Consider the following 18,635-nt stretch of genomic DNA (forward strand, 5'->3'; position numbering starts at 1 on the left):
CAGTCTTTGCATATAGTATACACAAAATCAGTTGCCTACGTTTCATATCATTTTATACACATTTTCCCTGTGCTTGTCACAGTGGGTAGTGTAAAACCTATCTCTGAAAGAAACAGTTTATGCTGAGTGAGAAAAGACTCGTATTTTATTACCAAGGTTCGGGGGGATAACATTCAAGTACTTACACGTACATCTTCTAACTTATAATGTGCCCTTCTTTTCTTTACAATGCTGCAATGACAGAAAAGTTACTCCTCTATTCCTGCTGTGATTTGAATTGTGTTTTGATTGTTGGGAGGAAAACACAGGCGACATTATCGGCAGGAGGGAGCAGCTTTTAGCGTTACCATCAGAGACTTGAGTTAGAGTTAGAGTGCAATCTTTAACATTGGAGAGTGTACTTGTTTGACAAGTATTGCTACATGTTTGCTCCCACATAATCTAAACGGCCCCTTTCAGGGAAAAGGTTTTCGAAATGCCGTTTCTTTTTATCAAAAGCAAAATATCGACTCGCATATTTTTCTGTTTCTTTCTATTTCTCTTATTGTTATTATATAAAGTTTTGCATTTAAAGTTTCATTAGCCCCCCCCCCCCCCCAAAAAAAAAACCAAGACGTAACAAACCATTCTTGGTTGTTCTGAACCCTCTTTGTAGACCTCACTCGCGCTCATCCGACGTAGAAATTGAAAAGCTATAATCATGTGGAGACGAGAAATTCGTATTTCAAGGTTAAATGCCTCTTCTTCAGTCCAAGACTGATTGCCGCCCAACGGCTAATTTTCAAGATAGTTTTCCGCTAACAAATCAAAGTCTCCTTAAGAGCGCAAGCTCCGTCGTCTTTTGCCAGGTATACATCAGCATCGGCGAGTCTTAAGTTAACACCATGATAGGTGACCCCGAAACTGGGATGCAATTTCCCCTTTCAACAGTGAACGTATCAAGGAGTGCTAATTCTTCCTTACACTCCAAACCTCTTCTCCTATCTTCCCCAAGGGCAGAATTTAGACGGGCGGATATCAAAAGCTTTTTCTAGGTCAAGAAGTCATGCTGGGTAAAATCACAACGTTTGACGAACTGTCCGGAATGCAGGCCGCCTTGTGTATTACCTTTGTGAATTGCGTCAGCCCATTTTGCGAACCGTATATTGCCCCAAAATAAATGAAATGCAACGAGAACGTAATCAGATACAAAAGTATATGATTACGTACTAGTCAAAGCTACATCAATGAACATTGAGTCGGCGGAGGGAAAAACGAGATCCGGGACTTCAAAACGAAAGCCCTAGAGGCCACTGGTTCTATTGGCGGAAGGCTCAGAGAGCCCGCAATGATGCAAGGCAACTGTGCAGTACAGAGAGATGACAATCATCTCATCCATTATTGTCCTGGCGAATCCATCCCCTATGGCGGTTTTCAGCGGTGGACAACAGTCTTGCTGCTATTTTCGGTTTCACGGCAATTGGAGACCTACGTCTGATCACTAGCTGCCGTGCATTCCGAACGCATGGCTTGGTTCTCATTTGCCACCGACATCCTACAACATTTCCGCATCCTGAGGGTTCAAAGCTTACACAGACGTCTTTGAAAGCACCTCTAAGATGAAGTGATGGGTTGGTTTAAGCAAGCTCTGAGTTTTCACCCATCAACAGTGCATGATAGTAACGCTGTTGTTTTAAACAATATCAGAATAGATGAGGTGTTTTTAATATTAAGCTTTCCGGAAAGCATAGTGGACCGTACTTCATTTGGTTATCTATGAGTGAGAGCTTGTTTGTGTGTGCATATGTATTCTGTGTGATGGTATTCTGCATTAACAGAGTCAACCTCCGGAATCACTCAGTCTCCTTCAGCTCTCTGACCCAAAACTTGAGACCTTTCGAACATGTGACGTCAGCAAAGGGTCAAAGGCTGCAAGTCGATGTTGGACCCTCCCACATTTGCCTCGGCATATCTGTGTGACGGAATGTGCACCTTTGCTTCTTTGAAGCCACGTGGTTTTACATGCAGGCCAGTAGGTTTCCAAAGTTGGATTTGGCAACATCCCTGTCACTTTGACGACTGTAACTTTGCGTACACTTCAAACTTGGTGGAAACGGCTAGCGTTGATTTACAATAACGACCCAGTGATTGAATTTCCGGCTGACGTACCAGGCAATCTACTTTAACAACGGATGTACGGAGGACTCAAGTGCAAATGGGGAACTTGAGGCGAAACGCTGCAATCTGATTTGGAGGTAGCTAAGCTGGCTTCCATCTTTTCTTATCAAAGGCCCACCAGCGGCGGGCGTCGTCTCTAATCGGTGATGAAATCAAATAGGTTTTCCTCAGCCACTCTTAAGTGCTGTTACCAGCAGCAGTGCGTATCCCGTCTTCTATCAGGGACGGAAAAGTGGGGCTTTCCCTGTCAAGACCACCCGTCTACACCTTAAGTGTTTCGCCTACCACCTAAGATCTCCATAAGAACATGTCACCAAGTGGATGTCACTGAATGGAATTCGAAACAGGGAACTCGAACGTCAGCAACTTTTTTTTGCGTAACAGTCAAGCATTAAAACTTAGATCGATAATTCTGTGATTTCTGTGGTGAAGATCTTGTAAAAACTGCTTGGGTAAGTATTAAGCACTGTTCATGAGTTTTAATCGTTGTGTTTTTTTCGCGTTGGACATGGCATGTAGCCATGTATTCCATTCGTTATCACTATTTTTAGTTTAAATTCTCGCTTAAATTTGGTTACATTTGGAAAATCAAAGTGGTAATTTAAGTATTGTTACCGGCACAATATCCTTTATCTGTAGAAAAAATGCCCGGATCCCCTGGACCAATGGTATTCTGACTTTAAGTGTTGGTGTCGCTTGCAAGATGTCATCAGCTATTAATTATAGTTTCATTAGAGCTTCAACCAATAGTAATGGAATGCTGTATGCTAATTCCCTCTGTTGTAACCTGCTTTGTTCTTATATCACTGTCGATCTTAACCTAATTCATCAGATATCAGTTGCTGATTGACAGATAAATACCGTACCAGGAATGATTTTGCTGATTAAGAAAGAACGCATTTTCAGTATCTTGAGTAAGTGAAAGAAGCGCATCAAACTAAGCTACTAGGTAAATGCCCTTACAGCTCAAAATAATTGGTATGTACCCTTCCTATCATTTAGATAACGCAGTTATAATTGTTCGGGGACTTCTATTTAATTATTCCCTTTTCTAAGATTAAACACAAAATCTGCAAATCTGTCCCTGCAATTCAAGAAGACACATTTTTACTGATTGAATGTACAGAAAATAATGCCCTTCATATAATCTGTAAGCTATTGTAAAGCTAGGTGGCAAGACCGATGTCAGCGGTCCCTTCGATACCAGGTAGCTTTATTTGCATAAGAAGTTATGGAGAATGATATATGTTTGGTACCAGGCTATGTCAGCGGGCCCTTTGATACCAGGTAGCTTTATTCGCATATAAAAGGATTAGGAGAATGAAAGTTTTGGGTACCAGGCTATGTCAGCGGTCCCTTTGATACCAGGTAGCTTTATTTGCATACAAGAGGACGTGGAGAAGAATAGGGTTGGGTACCAGGCCCTGTCAGCGGCCCTTCGATGCCAGGTAGCTTTATTTGCATAAGAGGACGAAGAGAATAATCGGTTTAGGTACCAGGCTATGCACAGCCGGACAGCGGCATTTCCCTCACGTCTGGTGCCTGAGTTATGTGGAGGCTGCCGGCTGCAGCACACAGACACGCCCTGAGGTGATGCTGGGCGTAGTTTGATTTTAATGGCCTCCATTCCTCACAGCAGTTACATCACTCAGACCTGGACATCTTGTCTCAGCCGAGGTGTCTGCCTGACCCACGCCGTGTCTTATCAAGGCTGTTCCTACCATTAACGTCGCAGTATTCTATAGAAATGTAATCCAGGCGCAAGAGAAGGAAAGGACGGTTGTAGCCTCGGGTGTGTATAAACCTGTGAAGAATTATCCAATCTGAGAGTTCTGTATGAGGCGCGCAGAAAACTAGGACAGAGAGGATTTGGGCCATGTTTTCATCCGCTTTGTAAGCCATATCTCGGAACACCGCCGTTTCTTCCCCGCGTTGATATTAAATTAGCCTTTTCTGTGCTCACCCTGGGAGTCCAACAACTGCTTGCGCTTTTCAATAATGTATAGTATAGGTAGGTATATGTATAATGTGGTTCGCCCAATTTCCGCAATAAATCATTTTTATGTGAACATAATTAAAATTATGAATTAGTTCAACAGAGATTCTTTTGCCTTAAGGGTTGATGAGACGAAATAAGTTTGATAAAATCTGTTAACTTTATTTTCCAATTACAGTTATGCTTTTACCAGATGTTACTGAATATGGGACGTCATATGTACATACGGTGCAAAACCATTAGGGTAAATTTTAAAGATGGTAATGTTAACACATACATATGTATATGTCACTTAAGTAATACTTAATCTAACCTCACTTCTGCCATATTGATAAAAGAATTCAGAAGTCCAGATCTCTATGTCGTTGAAATATCACTCTTTTCTTTTTTCAAAATTAATACCCTGCCTCCAAATTCATTTCCAAAGAATGCCATACATCTTAATACGTTGCAATTTTACTATATGTATAATTAATGTTGTGGTTATTAATGGAATAAGGTACAAGTTTTTCGATCATTCTACGTAAAATTTCACCCCCACAGACATCTGAGATAGTATATTCCACTTTGCCCAATACTTCCCGTGATTCTGCGCCGCGTAACGGTTTACATTTTGAACCCACCCTCGACTCTGATTGGTCACGGGAAGGACATGCCTGCTGGTGCCAAAAGATGTTTCACTTTAATCTTGGATTGGGTTTGATTCGCTGTATATCCAGGAATGCCGGTCCAATCAAGGGTAATTTCGCGCACAAGAGACAGTTTGACAGCGGCCGGTGCGACATCCTGAATGATTTATACCTCTCTCAAAGCGATAAACAGCTCGGCAAGCGATCATTGGAATCAAAATGGCGTGCGCATGAATTGCCCGCGATGAGAACACTCCAGTTAGTAATTCTATTACTGCTCGGTGACTTGATGGCATTTCATTTTCGACTGCATCGGCGTAGGAGTTTGACTTTCCGCTCTTCAAACCGAGATTTCGTGTCATTTGCTAGCGGGAATGAGTGCTGGGCGGGCACATTTTTTACCCACCGAGAGTGAATTGAATTAGTGGCGGGACCTGCAGATCAATGGTGGGGAACACAAATTGCGTGTGACCGTGGTGAAAGTCAGAGCGACGCGGTGACCTTGTACGTGTGTTTCCCCTGCAGGTGAGGTGGCCGGTGGGCCCGGAGATGGATCCTCGGCTCAACATCACCACTGTCGGGCTGGCCTTAGTCCACATCCTGTCGTACGGTGAGTGCAAATATTCATGGTGTGATTGTGTTAACGGGTGAAGCTTCGGTAGTGCAAGGGCGATGGGTAGTGATACCATCTAACTAGAGGTTAGGCTTCGGCTTTTTTACGTCTCTTTGTGCGTTTTTGCCAGGCTTTCTACTTGTGCCAAGTTCCTTTCCTTTCGTAAGCCAAAAGGAAAACCTGATGAGTGGTAAGCCTTTCAAAATCGCCGAAAAGACGCCAAAAATGAGATAGAACCTAAGCACTTCCTGGAAAGTACGGTAGTGATGAAATTCATCTTGCTTATGTTATTCATGAAACCGTTACGCAAACATGTATATACATTCGTGTATGTGTTCTTTTATGATATACGCAAAAGGTGGTGTTCCAAACGTTACCAAATGGAAAATGTTGTTGTATTTAGCAACATCGATAAGTCTACCTAATTTTTTTACCCAATCTAGCTATTGTTGTATTCAGGTCAGAAAAGCCAGACAAAGCTTTTGGTAATCGTGTTATGTTCATGCGTGCTGCTGTATCACTGATAGTATGGGCAATGTTTGAATAGATTATATTTATTTTACCCCAGAGATTTGTGCACAAAAGTCCGGACTTAAGGTGCTTTTACCGACATAGCTGACAATAGGTGGCAATGCAGAAATTAAATTCATATTGACCCTGTTCAGAAATGTCGAATGCGTCTTTCCAAGAAGGTAAAAATTTTACATCCTTAGTATTTTTAGTCTATTTTAGAATTTAGTATCAATTGCTTTCTTGTTTCGTGTTGGTATAAATATCATAACGGTAACATTTTAATGTATTTGCATTCAATACCATTTATATTGCCTGTACTGTAGCAGTGGTACGTTGAAAATGCCAGAACACACCTTATGAATAGTTTCATTACCAATTCGCGTGTTATACCCACAAAGAGACAGACAACACATCTTGTTAAGCTATAGTCTTTTGTATGCGTATGAGTATAAAGATCTGTATATACAAATTGTAAAGGTAAATAGAGGGTTATACATGTATGTGCAAGTGTTATGCAGATAATGTAAAAACTATAGTGGACAACTGCATTTTTGTATGATCGCTGAAGACCTCCAAATGTCCCTGAAGTGGTTATGTGTGGTTCGTCCCTTGGAATTCTGGGCGCCATACATACATGTGCATCTCCTTTGCCGCAACGTTGGCGAGAAATGAAATCAGATAGAATACAGGTGCCGGGAGAATTGGCGGGATAATTGTCTCGTGTTCGTCCCGGCAAAATCGTGTGTGCCAAGTGTTGTTTGACATGTGGGGTCCCGGGGGAACGCGGGCTTTTTTAGGAAACAATACACATTTCATCTACATGTGATTAATTGAGATTATGTTCCATTTGAGCGAGCAAAGTGCATTATACAAGCGTAGTGCTGAGGGCTTACATAGAGTGATTGATATTGTTTTGCTAATACGTGTAGGTTTACGGGCGATTTGATCGAAGGGTCAGTGTTAGAATAATAGCGCAAGCGAAGGAGATCTGACAACACACACATACATGTCGTGATTCAGCGGTTTCAGTCTTGGAAAATAGGGCTCATTTAACGGAATATTGATGGGGGTCGGCTACGGAATCTGTAATTTTCTTGTGGTGATATTGAGCGGGAGATAACGTTAATTTGGTTGGCTATCATCAGGAGCCGTCCTCTGTCTGACTGTACTCACGGTCCGGGGTCACCTTCTGTGCGACCGATCGCCCGTCACGGTGTACAGCAACCGTTCGTGTTGTGCCCTCACACTGCAGTGTTTGTCAACTCATGGAAAATATAAGGGAAAACAGAACAGCACTATGGGCACGGTTAGGCTTGGGTCACATTTCCGAACCAGGGCTGGGAAGCTTTCGGGAGTGAAGAGAATAATATAATAGACACCAAAATACACAAAATGTCACAATAAGATTAATGGGCATGATTTGTGTATATTTCTAGGTATGCATTTTAAATGTTCGTTTCGTAAAACATAACGGCCCGGCCCCGGTTTTGAATTGTGACCTAAGTCTCACACGACTAGCTAGCGTCCTTCAAATTTGTGTATGTGTAACTGCGGGTACCGGGTTTGGTTAAGGTTACCCTTGGGAGAAAACAACGGCAAGCTGGAACGTTGATTGTTCAAATCGAAGAGACTCCAGAGTGGCCTCGTTACGTGTTTATACACGCTGACAGGCGCTTTGTTATGTTAGAATGATTCATGGATAAGTCCCAGTGGTGTCAGTGTAAATGTTAGCTTGTTTGATGCATTGATATTACCGGTTTACTGTAGATTTCGTAGGTACAACATTCACTGAAATATATTGCTGACTAAATTTTATTCGTTATGTTGGAAGTGACTGAATTTCAGTATTCCATGCAGGCTGATACAACAAATGCAATTAAAGCTAATTAATGCAACATCAGCAAAAAGTATAGTTTGGTTGTTTCACGACAACAAAGGAAATATCAAAGTTTCATCTTGAGTCGTTCTTAAGATATTTGACACTTCCTAACTGCCCGTGTAGTTGTGTTGGTAGAAAACTTGTGCATTCACATTTTACAGATTGCGACATTTGATTCAGTAGCATGTTCTCTGCTTGAAACGGGAACTTTTAATTGGCTCGCTGCTATGTGCAACATGGTTTCGGGGAGCAGCTGAATACAGGCATATCTATCACCCATTATTTCCAGAGACTGTATACGAGTAGCATAAAAATGAAGTCTGCAGGGAGTTGACAAACTTCCGAGTCATCCGTTGTAATTTGACTTTAAAAAAATATAGGAGTCAGTTGTCAAGACTTTCGATCTACGTGAATTCTTTTATTCATGTATTCACATCTTATTTTACTTGTTACATAGAATTCTTACCGTTTATGGTCACCCCTAGCTATCAGAATGGTATAGCCCAGAGTAATCCGTCAATGGAAGCACGCGCTGACAGAATATAGCGTCCGCCATTTGCAGCGATGATGGAAAAGGGTCCGGGCAGCTGCGCGTGCTACTACACTGACAGATGAAGATTACTCCTCATAAATGATACACACTTGATGCGGAATATTCCCCTGCTAAGAGCCTGGCAGGAACGTACCGTGTTAGCGGTCAGGGGGTGGACCTCTGCAACCATAAAGTAAGATTGGGAGCAGAAACGGCAGTAGAAAATCCTGACCTCCAAATAAAAGAGCCAGACGTCGTGTAGGCAGTCGAATATCTTATCATCTTGGCTTATCTTTAAGCCTGGCGGTAAAGCGATAAAAAGCGTCCTGTGCGACCATGTGTCAAAGCGCCTTTCTGTTCCAATCTTTTGTACTAGAGGGCTTCCTGCGCTCAGTAGCGATTCAGCTTAAAAGTTTGTTTATAGATGTTACAAATGTCACATTTGAGGTTTAGATGAAATAACTGTTAGATATTAACAGTTTCCAAGTCCCCACGGTTCTTAGGAAAAGGAAAAGTAATTCTCGAATGTGTCTAGCCAAAAAATATATAATGTATATGATATCTGCTGATTTCATTATATGGATGATATCCCCTGGAAATTCCAAAACTGACGTGAGCGTACGCAATAAAAACGAGTTTGGCCGAGAAAGTTTCCTTCCATTAACTGAATAATTTACTTTGGCATCTATAACATCAGTTTCAGTTTTCCGATGCTTTTTTTTTTGCAACGTGCAGCATACACATACTCTTTTTACTTTGTACGATTTACATTATGGTTGAAAACGTTTTGGTATTTCGAAACGGATGGAGTTTTATGTGCACACGGAGTACGGGTTCTTCCCAGTGTAAATGGTTCAAGAGCTACATTCCTATGGCCGCAGATGGGACAATTACTGTCGTATTGAGGTCACCTGAGTTAGCACCGAACGGTCGCTCCAGACACTTGCGATTTTGCACCGCCTTTTGTAAGCTCCTCACATTTCAGCCCCTGGCTGCGAAGAGAAAGTAGAAAGTAGCCTGCGCACCCAATAAATGATAACAAATATCAATCATACCGCGCGCCGGTTTACCGGTTATGCGACACGAACATGCTGTACGTTGGAGTTAGTCCTCTGAATTTCGTGATGCTATATATCTATTCGTTATCGATGACAAGTAAACTCAACCTTAATCAGAAAGTCAGATACTCTTGATGTCTGATGTCTTATCACTTTATCTAAAAGAACCGCATTCGGAAATGTGTTTTTCTTTTCACTCTTTCCTGTGGGAAATGTATTTTTTTTATCAAAGAGTTTATATCAGTGAGAGGAATCAAATAAAGAAATTTCATTTGGAAACAGATACCATGTAAATAGCGCTGACAGGATTCTGTAACTGACACAGGTGACTTTATAAGGGAATATTCCAATTTGGCGAGTTATGTATGGCGTAGGGGAGTTTGTGCATTGATATTGTTTACCACTTGACTGATAGTATCATCAAATTCGTTTAGCTTATTGATATTTCAAGATATATGTGTTTACTAAGTTACTATCATGTTCGATATCAGACATAAAGATAAGGTAGGGGAAATAAACAACAAAACATGCAAAGAAATATGTATCTTGAGAGATTTGAAAAATAGCATTGTAACGTTTTACGTAGATTGTTCGACGAGTATGTTCTGGTATGTTGAGTCTAGGATGCTGAACGCCCTTCCTTTCTTATTATGCAAGAGCAATAGTTGTCAGAGTAACTTAAATATAAGGACAATGTTTTGATATAACCCTCCTTCCTGTACCATGGTACTCGCGGCAATGACCTGTCACAGTAACCATTGCTAACCAAATGTTTGGGTATGAAAGTTTTGCTGAGTAGGAAACATGTTTTCTAGATCTAGCTTTGTAGCGTATTCCCAGAACTGATCTGTGTTGATAATCCGCTTGCCTCTGCCTTATCTATCCGATCCGGAATTTAAGCGCTGAATCAATCGAATCCCACCTAAAGGGGTCAATATGCCCTTCATGCTCTAAAGGTCTCCATATCATGACTTGAGTGTGTGACATGATACGATACTCTTATCCCCTGCAAAACTTCGATAACTTAGATAGCGTGAAGGACGATACCATAGCAACAGCGTTTTTATCACAAGAAACGTATACAGCATGCAGGCGACAGGATTTTGATCTTATAAATGTCATCAGCGTGCGCATTGAATTTCACATCGTCTAAAAATCCGGTCTCAACCGGTACATGACAAAAATGGGAAGATATGCCGTGTGGTAGTTTTGAGGGTACTTAAGGAAGAACAGCTACAAAAGTTGTAGTAGTGCCTGGCCCCACCATGTGGCTGAAGGCATCGATTCTTCCGACAATGAAAGCCTTATTTGGCTGGTTCTGTTTTTAGTTCGTCTTCTTAGACCTGTTTCTTACCCGCGTAGGAGGTCGATATAAGTGGGTTGCTTAAGTGGACAAACGGGATCAGAATGAAACTGAAACTGGAATTGTATTGGCTTGACCGATTACGTATATCAATGGCTAATGCATGAATAAGTAACTGCTGGTAAGACTTGGCTTCATTCTGTACTGCCATGCTTAACTATATGACCGCCTAACTCAATTGTAAGATTCTGTTATGCTTCCCTAGGATAGCCTAGTTCAATTGTGTGCTTCTATCTAGTCAGTAGCCCAATGTCATATGGCCTCTTCTTTACAGTGCAGCCCCGGGTCACAAATGACAAAAAGTAGCACGCAGATACTTACAGTTGAGTGCAACCAAATTGATTTATCAAAATAACAGTGCTAAGAATGAATAAGGAGTCACAGTTCAGTCCGTTGCTGTCTAGCAAATATGAAATTCTCTTCAACAATGCAAGGTACAGAAATGAACGAATCAATGGTTTGCCTAATGTCGGGCCAATACAGAAAGGAGGACTGAAGCTTATTACTTTCTGTAATGGTATATACCAGTATCTATTACAAATCAAAGAATTTTATTCAGATGCTTCAGGTATTTGCCTCCATAGTTTCATTAACTTTCGTTAATCTATTGCAAGGACAATTTTCCAAGTTTTCGACCTTCTCTAAACTTATTACAGAACAGCCAGTGGGTCATGTTACATATCTAAATCTAATACAATGCATGACGATTTTCCCTCCGGTAATTGGTTGGATTAGTTGTTGCGTTTTTCCATTTTCATGGTGCCTTTGGACCAGATGGAGACCAATTAATCATTGTCCCCAAAAGCAGCCAGACAAAGTCATGACGCCTCCTGTGCTCACTGATCCGTCGGACGTCTAAATGAAAGATTTAAAGACTTCTTCATTAAACGAAACCGGAAAGTACGAACAACTAATTACTGGGAAAATTGACCAATAACACAGAACGGTTATTGTATCAATGTACCGTGCGACTAGAGACACCATCTGCCTTTTCATGATATGACTTGGTAATACGGATAGTTGAAGTATGTGTGTCTTATGGAATTAACATAAATGCTATCATCGCTTTCTTCATTTTACTTTAGCATTGTCCGATATACTTTCTCTTGATTTGAAAACTTGAAGTTAAGTATTTGTTTCCTACAGCAATATACCAGTTGGGTTGGTGTCACCGCCAAGTACATGCTAATACCAGTTCAAGTCAGCCGCTTCGCCCATTCAGTCGTGGCAATGCCCTTGATTACACTCTGTGAGGTCATGCTTGGGTACCAATCCTTATTCTATATATGGCCTATCACACTTGGTCGAGACTTCCATGGCCAATCTTGACCTGGCCTTTACTGTACTTGGCCTGACTTCCACGGTGTTGATTAGAAACTTTAAGCCCTCTGTGTCTTCTTTGATAGGAAAACAACGCTTTGAACAGACCCCAACAAATTTCATAGCGACATAAGGTTACCCCTAAACTACCAATCGGCTCTGAGCGCAAAGGGTTTCCGTTGGCCGGGGTTTCTCACAATGGTCAGGCAACATTTGCTACGTGTCAGCTTAACATATGACATCAAAAATATCCTTCGGTTCCTTATAGATTATAGTGGCTGCAAATAGTTCAGCTATAGTAACAAAATTTTCTTCTCATGCCAGAGAGGTAAGATTATTCGTTCGCCCCATTTTAGCTGCATAGCAGTCAAAGCTATGGCGAGGAGCAAAGCCAGGAGATCCAAGACAAAGGACGCCGACGGAGGCCAAAGTACAACAGACTTAGACGAGCGGTCCTGAAGTGGGGCATAATTTACTGTTTATGGTATCTGGCAGGAGATATACGATGGGATGCCTTCATCTGTAGTGTTCATCCACGCATCTCCTCTATTACCCGCTGCACCCGGATGATCTCGGCTGAGATTGAGGCAGTGTTGTGCTTCCTAATACTCTCCACGCGAGAGTGAAAATGAATATTTGGCCTCGTAAAAACCGGGGTAACCGATATTAACGACGGGCCTCTCCCCGAGCGATCGCCGCAGCTGGCGCGCCCTCCATCAATGAAACGACAGGTCGTTCTTTTATTTCACAAGGCTGGGAGAGGTCGAGAATCGACGGCCATGTAGGTCCTTTATACTCTTAATGAGGCAACATGTAATCCTCGCCTGATGAACATTGGGGTCGGTGGGGACCAGCAAAGTACGACAAAAGAACCGCCTCGATTCAGACAGCCCCGATAGTCGTGATCAATGGGGGTTGTCCTGTGGCTCTGAGCAATATCTTCGGTATCTACTTGTCCGATAGATTCAAAGGATCCAATCATTTTCCAGGGAAAGTTTCCAGGCGATTTCTCAACGACGAGAGGTCGAAAGGCTGCGTATTAGTTTTCCAAGAACGTAATACGTTCAAGTTCAGGACTTTACCAAATGAGCTGTAGCAAAAATGGCTGGGTTAATGCGTTGGGGAAGGGCGGCTGAATTGCGTTGTGACTTGTTTTTCATGAGTTAGTACCTCATTCGGGTGAATATTGAAATGCTGTTAAAACGCTCTCGAGGTCTTTTATTATCTTTGATTTGCATCTCAGGCATCTTTCGGTATGCAGACTCTGCTCGTCCCCGGGAAAATTACCGGGGACATTACAATGATCATATGTTTGATTAGTATTGGAAGCATACACATATCTACAGTTGCTCTTTTCTGTTATGGGCAAACTACATTTGCATACATTTATCATATTCTACCGAAAAGCCCACATGGGGTTAACATGGATTGTGTGAATGATTGATGATACGCAATAGGGATGTAGATTATTGTTTTGTTCACAAATAAAATATTTCAGCGATCATGGATTTTAGTGAAAATTGAGATTCGACATTGTTGATGACCATTATCTTTCCGAATCCAAGACATAACTTTCATTCAACTTGAGCTACATTCAGTTTTATCCTCCGATCCTGTACGACCTACACAATTGAAAGAAAGTTATGACCCTTTTTAGTCTTATATATAATAGATACAGATGATTATGGCGATATTCACATTATCTGTGTCGTTTTACGATGCAAGTACGCCTCGTGTCCTGATGTAACCTTAAACTTTTAATGAATTCATTAACTTTAATGATTCCATTATCTAGGCAACGATTTCCTGTCAATTTTACTGTGATTGTAGTAACGTGTCTGTGATTTGGTAGCTGTCAATGTTACGACCACCACTGAGCCATGTTATTGACCATGTTGTCAGCTTTTAATGTCCTGATGTCCATAACTTTACAGTGATGGGAAATGGAGTAAACATGCCCACCCCCACCAAGGTGGAAGGAATAGACGGAGAGACAGTCATCTTGCCTTCTCGCTTCAAGAGCAATGTCACCAAGCTCATCGCGCTGACGTGGACTAAAGCGGCGGGGCACCTCGGGCGCTCTCGCGAGCCGGTCTTCATGTACGCCCCGCCGTCTGCCAATCTCTCCCTGGGTCGGTTGAAGGGCCGAGCGCAGCTAACGGACAACGGGTCGCTTCAGATCAACCCTGTCAGCCTGGATGACGAAGGCATCTACATTCTGACCACACTGTTAGATGGGGTGGGGCAAGAGGAAACGTACGTTGAGTTGGAGATTCACGGTGAGCACATGAATTAAATATTAAGTACATTCTAAAAACAATTGGCACAGTCGCCTTTGTCAACTGACATATTGGAGTTTCTGAAGTCTTTTCTTGTTTGCTCACAGCATATCTACCATTGAATTGTACTTTTAAAACTAAGGAACAAAAATATCATTCGCCTTCCACTGCCTCCGAGGAAGAAGGCAAACCCAAGTGACACTAGATCTTGCTATTTTGCTTTATTAGTATCTCAGTATAGACATAATTGTTAATTAGTGCTGTACTCATTATTACTATCATCACATACAACGTGCACACGCGATTAGTCCTCATGCATATATCTGCAATTAAACGATAAAATATGATATTTTGTACACGTAACCACCTGTAAGATTATCACCAAAAGTTTCAGGCAGCTGGGTTTGTTTTGTCTACGTTCGAATCTTCCTCTTGTACTCATTGCTTCAAGATTTAGACTAGAGAGCGTAGTACCTATAAGACTTCCCCAAAGATACACTCACAGGCGGCACCCTTATCTGTAATGCGTAGTAAAGACAACACCGCCTTCCTAAGATCCCAGGTAAGACGTTAATGCAGCTAAGGGAGGCCTCGCGTTGACGCATGTGACTTGGGTTGGAATAAAAACTATTGCCTGGAGCGTCGGTCTGCACAGAAAGCTCCACGTTTGCATGTAACAAGATTACTTTCTCTCGGCGCCTGGCGAATCGTTGTTACCCAAACGAGTATGCGTCCCCCTTCGTGGCGCCTGCTCCAAATCCGTGCATCTAATCCCACACCGCAGTGTAATGTCATTGGCGTGTGTGTTCTTTGAAGCAGCGCTACTGCACTTTTCACTTACAGCAACACAACACGCACAAGAACAGATAAAGGAACGAGGAGGAACATGTATCTATATATCCGGATTAGAGTTAGACGAAGGCTGGACATCGCCATTTGTGAATTCTTGCGTGAACCGACACATATCTGATGGAAAACTTTGCAGTATAGTATAGTTTAGGGTTTTCCAAACCAAAGAGTTGATGCAATATCCAAAACACTTAGCTACAACATGCGTCAACGCACGAAAATAAGATGTTCGTCAAGTCCACATAACGCATACTTCAGGAAACGGGCAACACGTCAATGTGACACAATGATACAGGCGTGCATAGAAATTAGTTTGATAATGAAATGATTATCGTTTCTGTACAGTACAAACGACTGTTTTCATCACCACAAAGAAATCCGCACACGCTATTATCGTTAATTCACAGTGTAAGGAATTACCATACATGTTTTCCATTAACCAGAAGAGACGTGTGACTTTATCAAACTTAGAAGGCCATATCTCAGAAAAAAAGTTCATCCAAGGCTATGGATGTTGATCTCTTTTTCTTCTGAGATACTTGGCGGCGGACTACATGTCTCTTTGTAGAGTACAAAACTTCGGATGCACCCAGCCTGTGTGTGTAGCATCTTACTGTGGTCGCTAAACATCCAGGCCGACGAATATATTATGTACAAATATCAGCCCTGCTAATACTTGCTTTATAACTTTGCATTGTTCTTTCCACCTAGTACCTTTAAGGTTCTTATTGTGGTTTGAAAAAAAATCGATACGTTTCTTTCCTTACTGTTGAGTGATCGGCATATGTGGTGTAGCCTTTTCGTATATGATAAAAAGTGCAAATAATTGTAACTTGCAATTCCTTGTTTCTTCATTCATTCATTCATTCATTCATTCATTCATTCATTCATTCATTCATTCATTCATTCATTCATCCATGGCCATTCATTCGTTAATGGTCATTCATCCATTTCTTCATTCATTTAACCTCCTGTTCCTCTCTTCCCTGGCAGTCCCTCCGAAGGTGACCCTGAGTCAGCCGAGTCGCCTGAAACTCCTGTGGAATTCCAACCTAACTCTGAACTGTTCCATCGAGAAAGCCAAGCCGGAGGTAGCCGCCATCCAATGGGCGCACGACGGAGTGGATATCAACTCGTCGGCTACTTACACGCGGAAGGACTCCATAACCGGAGCACTGCTGCTCTTTAACGGGCTGAAAAAGGAGGATTCTGGGACGTACACTTGTCGGGCAGATCACGTGGTGCAACAGGCCTCGGACAGTGTGGAGCTCGAAGTGCTATGTGAGCGGTGTCTTTGTTTAGGAACTTGATAACAGAATTTCTTTCTATCATAATACATACATGTATATATCTTTTCAAGGACGAAATCTTATCTATGGGCCTCTGGAATCTTTTTCGTCGTGTCGAAGAAAAGCCAGATTTTAGAAGAGACAAATCCTTCTAGGATAGAAATTTTCAAGATATCTCTTAAATTGTCATTCCTTCCTCCTCAGATCCTGCCACCATTGTGAACATCTCTGGAGATCAGATCGTCCACGTCAGTGAGACCGCCACTTTGTGGTGCATGGCGGAAGGCAACCCCGACCCAAACATCACGTGGTTCAGAATGGGCGACGACCAATCGTCGGCCATGGCTCTGTCTGAGGCACGTGGCAACGGCGTGAATCTTGTCCTGCGGAACCCCCAGCAGAACGACAGTGGAGAGTACGCCTGCATGGCCGGCAATGGCGTCGGGCCGGACGATTCCAAGTTCGTCAAGTTTACAGTCAGGGAGCCGCAGAGGATACAAGGTAACGCCCGTTGATACTTTACTAAGATTGTCTCCATCAATAGAAGTTAGGCATCCAATTGGTTGTCGAAGTCAAAGTCTCCTTTTCATAGATTTGAAATAAAGAATAAAAAGTCATCGACGATTCCAAGTTCGTCAATTTTACGGTCAGGGAGCCGCAGAGGATACAAGGTGACGCCTTTTAATGAATGAATGAATGAAGACCTTTAATTTACAATGTCAACCAACACAAGGATCATATTTTATTAGTATACTAAGTGAACTAGATAAATGAATTTGACTTCAATACTTTGCAAAGAGTATATCCATCAATAGAAGTTAGAAGTCCAATTGGTTGTCGACGTCAAGCCTCCATGCTGATTGGTCTAGCCTTGACTAGTCAGACCTAAAAGTTTGCATCATCTTAGGAAGTTGCATCTACCCCTCACGAAAGAATTATGCTTAGATTACATAGATTTGCATGAATAAAAGCCATCCTTACGTAATGTGCAAACCGGACTGACCTACAGAATGGGCAGTACTGTCGCCATACTTACATCAGTGCAAATCAAAAGATCCTCTAAAGTGGTGGTGTATGGATTGTGGATGTTGCCCCCCTCCCCATGCACAGTGTCATTATGTCGTTTGAGGTAACTTGTCGCCAAAGGCCAAACAAAGATATCTTTTCTATCCAACTTCACTCAGGCAAGTTATAAGATCTTTCCATTGATGATTTGACTGATGATGTTCTAATCTCTTTGTGTGTAGTGTCCATTATCTGGGGCGGAACCCATGGGTTGTTTCAGATAACAAAAATAAAATCCCACTCAGTAATATGGGGGCGAGTAGGCACTTTTACAACCGCAGACCTGTAACATCATCGCTCGCTAGACAGCGATATGTGTACACGTAGCGCATGCAGTTTATTCTCCACAAGGATTCTTGACAAAATACTGATAACGGTAACTTTAAAATCGTCCACATCACTTTTCAGAGAAAAGTACTCGATAGGATGTAATTCCCCATTATAGCCCGTAATATATTCTTCCAGATAAGGCCGAACGGCTTGCGGGTTCTGCCTAAACGGAGGGCAGTAGGGTCAAGACTGCGGTTTTTGATGTTGAACACAAGAAGCAATGGCTATAGAGCCAATTTGCCGCTTGGCGGACCAAGATAAGGTCCAAGACTGCGGTCTATACATCAGGACCTGCCCGGAGGGAAGAGAAAGCACTAAACATCGGCCTTGTTCTGGAGATTTGTACCTTCGGGGGGAGATTAAACTGTTTGCCTGCGACGTTTACATCGGAAATCGTTTGTGTGTCAGAGGTAATCCTCAGTGAAATAATAGCTCTATATCTTTCCTATTATAGTCTCCAGAAATCATCTCTAGTCTGTCTCTCCCATCCGCCCCTCCCCTGTAAAAGTTTCCTACATATCTCAGTAATGACAAATAATCAAATCTAACATTCATTGGCAAACGAGCAAATGATAAAAATGATAAAAAAAGTGTTACCATCTCAAGTTCAACACAAAAGCGTTTACGGTGTCAAAAGTCTTGTTTACATGCCCACCAACAAGATAACGACGACAGAAACTCTCCATAGGGAGCGGGGGTGGTAATGAGGGAGGGGTATAAACTTTTATGGATTCAAACTAGCGGTCCATAATGTTTTATTGAT

General features: G+C 42.1%; 1 protein-coding gene across 9 annotated transcripts in view; it reads left to right on the forward strand.

Moving 5' to 3' along the window:
* Nucleotides 1-18,635, forward strand: part of LOC118431389 (hemicentin-2-like) — a 99,591-nt gene that overhangs the window by 22,512 nt on the left and 58,444 nt on the right. For 8 of the 9 annotated variants that reach the window (XM_035842574.1, XM_035842573.1, XM_035842576.1 and 5 more), the window contains 4 exons: nucleotides 5,308-5,392; nucleotides 13,995-14,339; nucleotides 16,182-16,469; nucleotides 16,682-16,978. In XM_035842574.1, the coding sequence (XP_035698467.1) occupies nucleotides 5,332-5,392; nucleotides 13,995-14,339; nucleotides 16,182-16,469; nucleotides 16,682-16,978 (991 nt within the window). In that variant the 5' untranslated portion in view covers nucleotides 5,308-5,331. Of the gene's footprint in view, nucleotides 1-4,801; nucleotides 5,041-5,307; nucleotides 5,393-13,994; nucleotides 14,340-16,181; nucleotides 16,470-16,681; nucleotides 16,979-18,635 lie in introns of those variants that run through there. The other variant, XM_035842577.1, reaches the window with a different exon arrangement.

The sequence above is a fragment of the Branchiostoma floridae genome, chromosome 15 (genome assembly GCF_000003815.2).
Source record: "Branchiostoma floridae strain S238N-H82 chromosome 15, Bfl_VNyyK, whole genome shotgun sequence".
Taxonomy (NCBI): Eukaryota; Metazoa; Chordata; class Leptocardii; order Amphioxiformes; family Branchiostomatidae; genus Branchiostoma; species Branchiostoma floridae.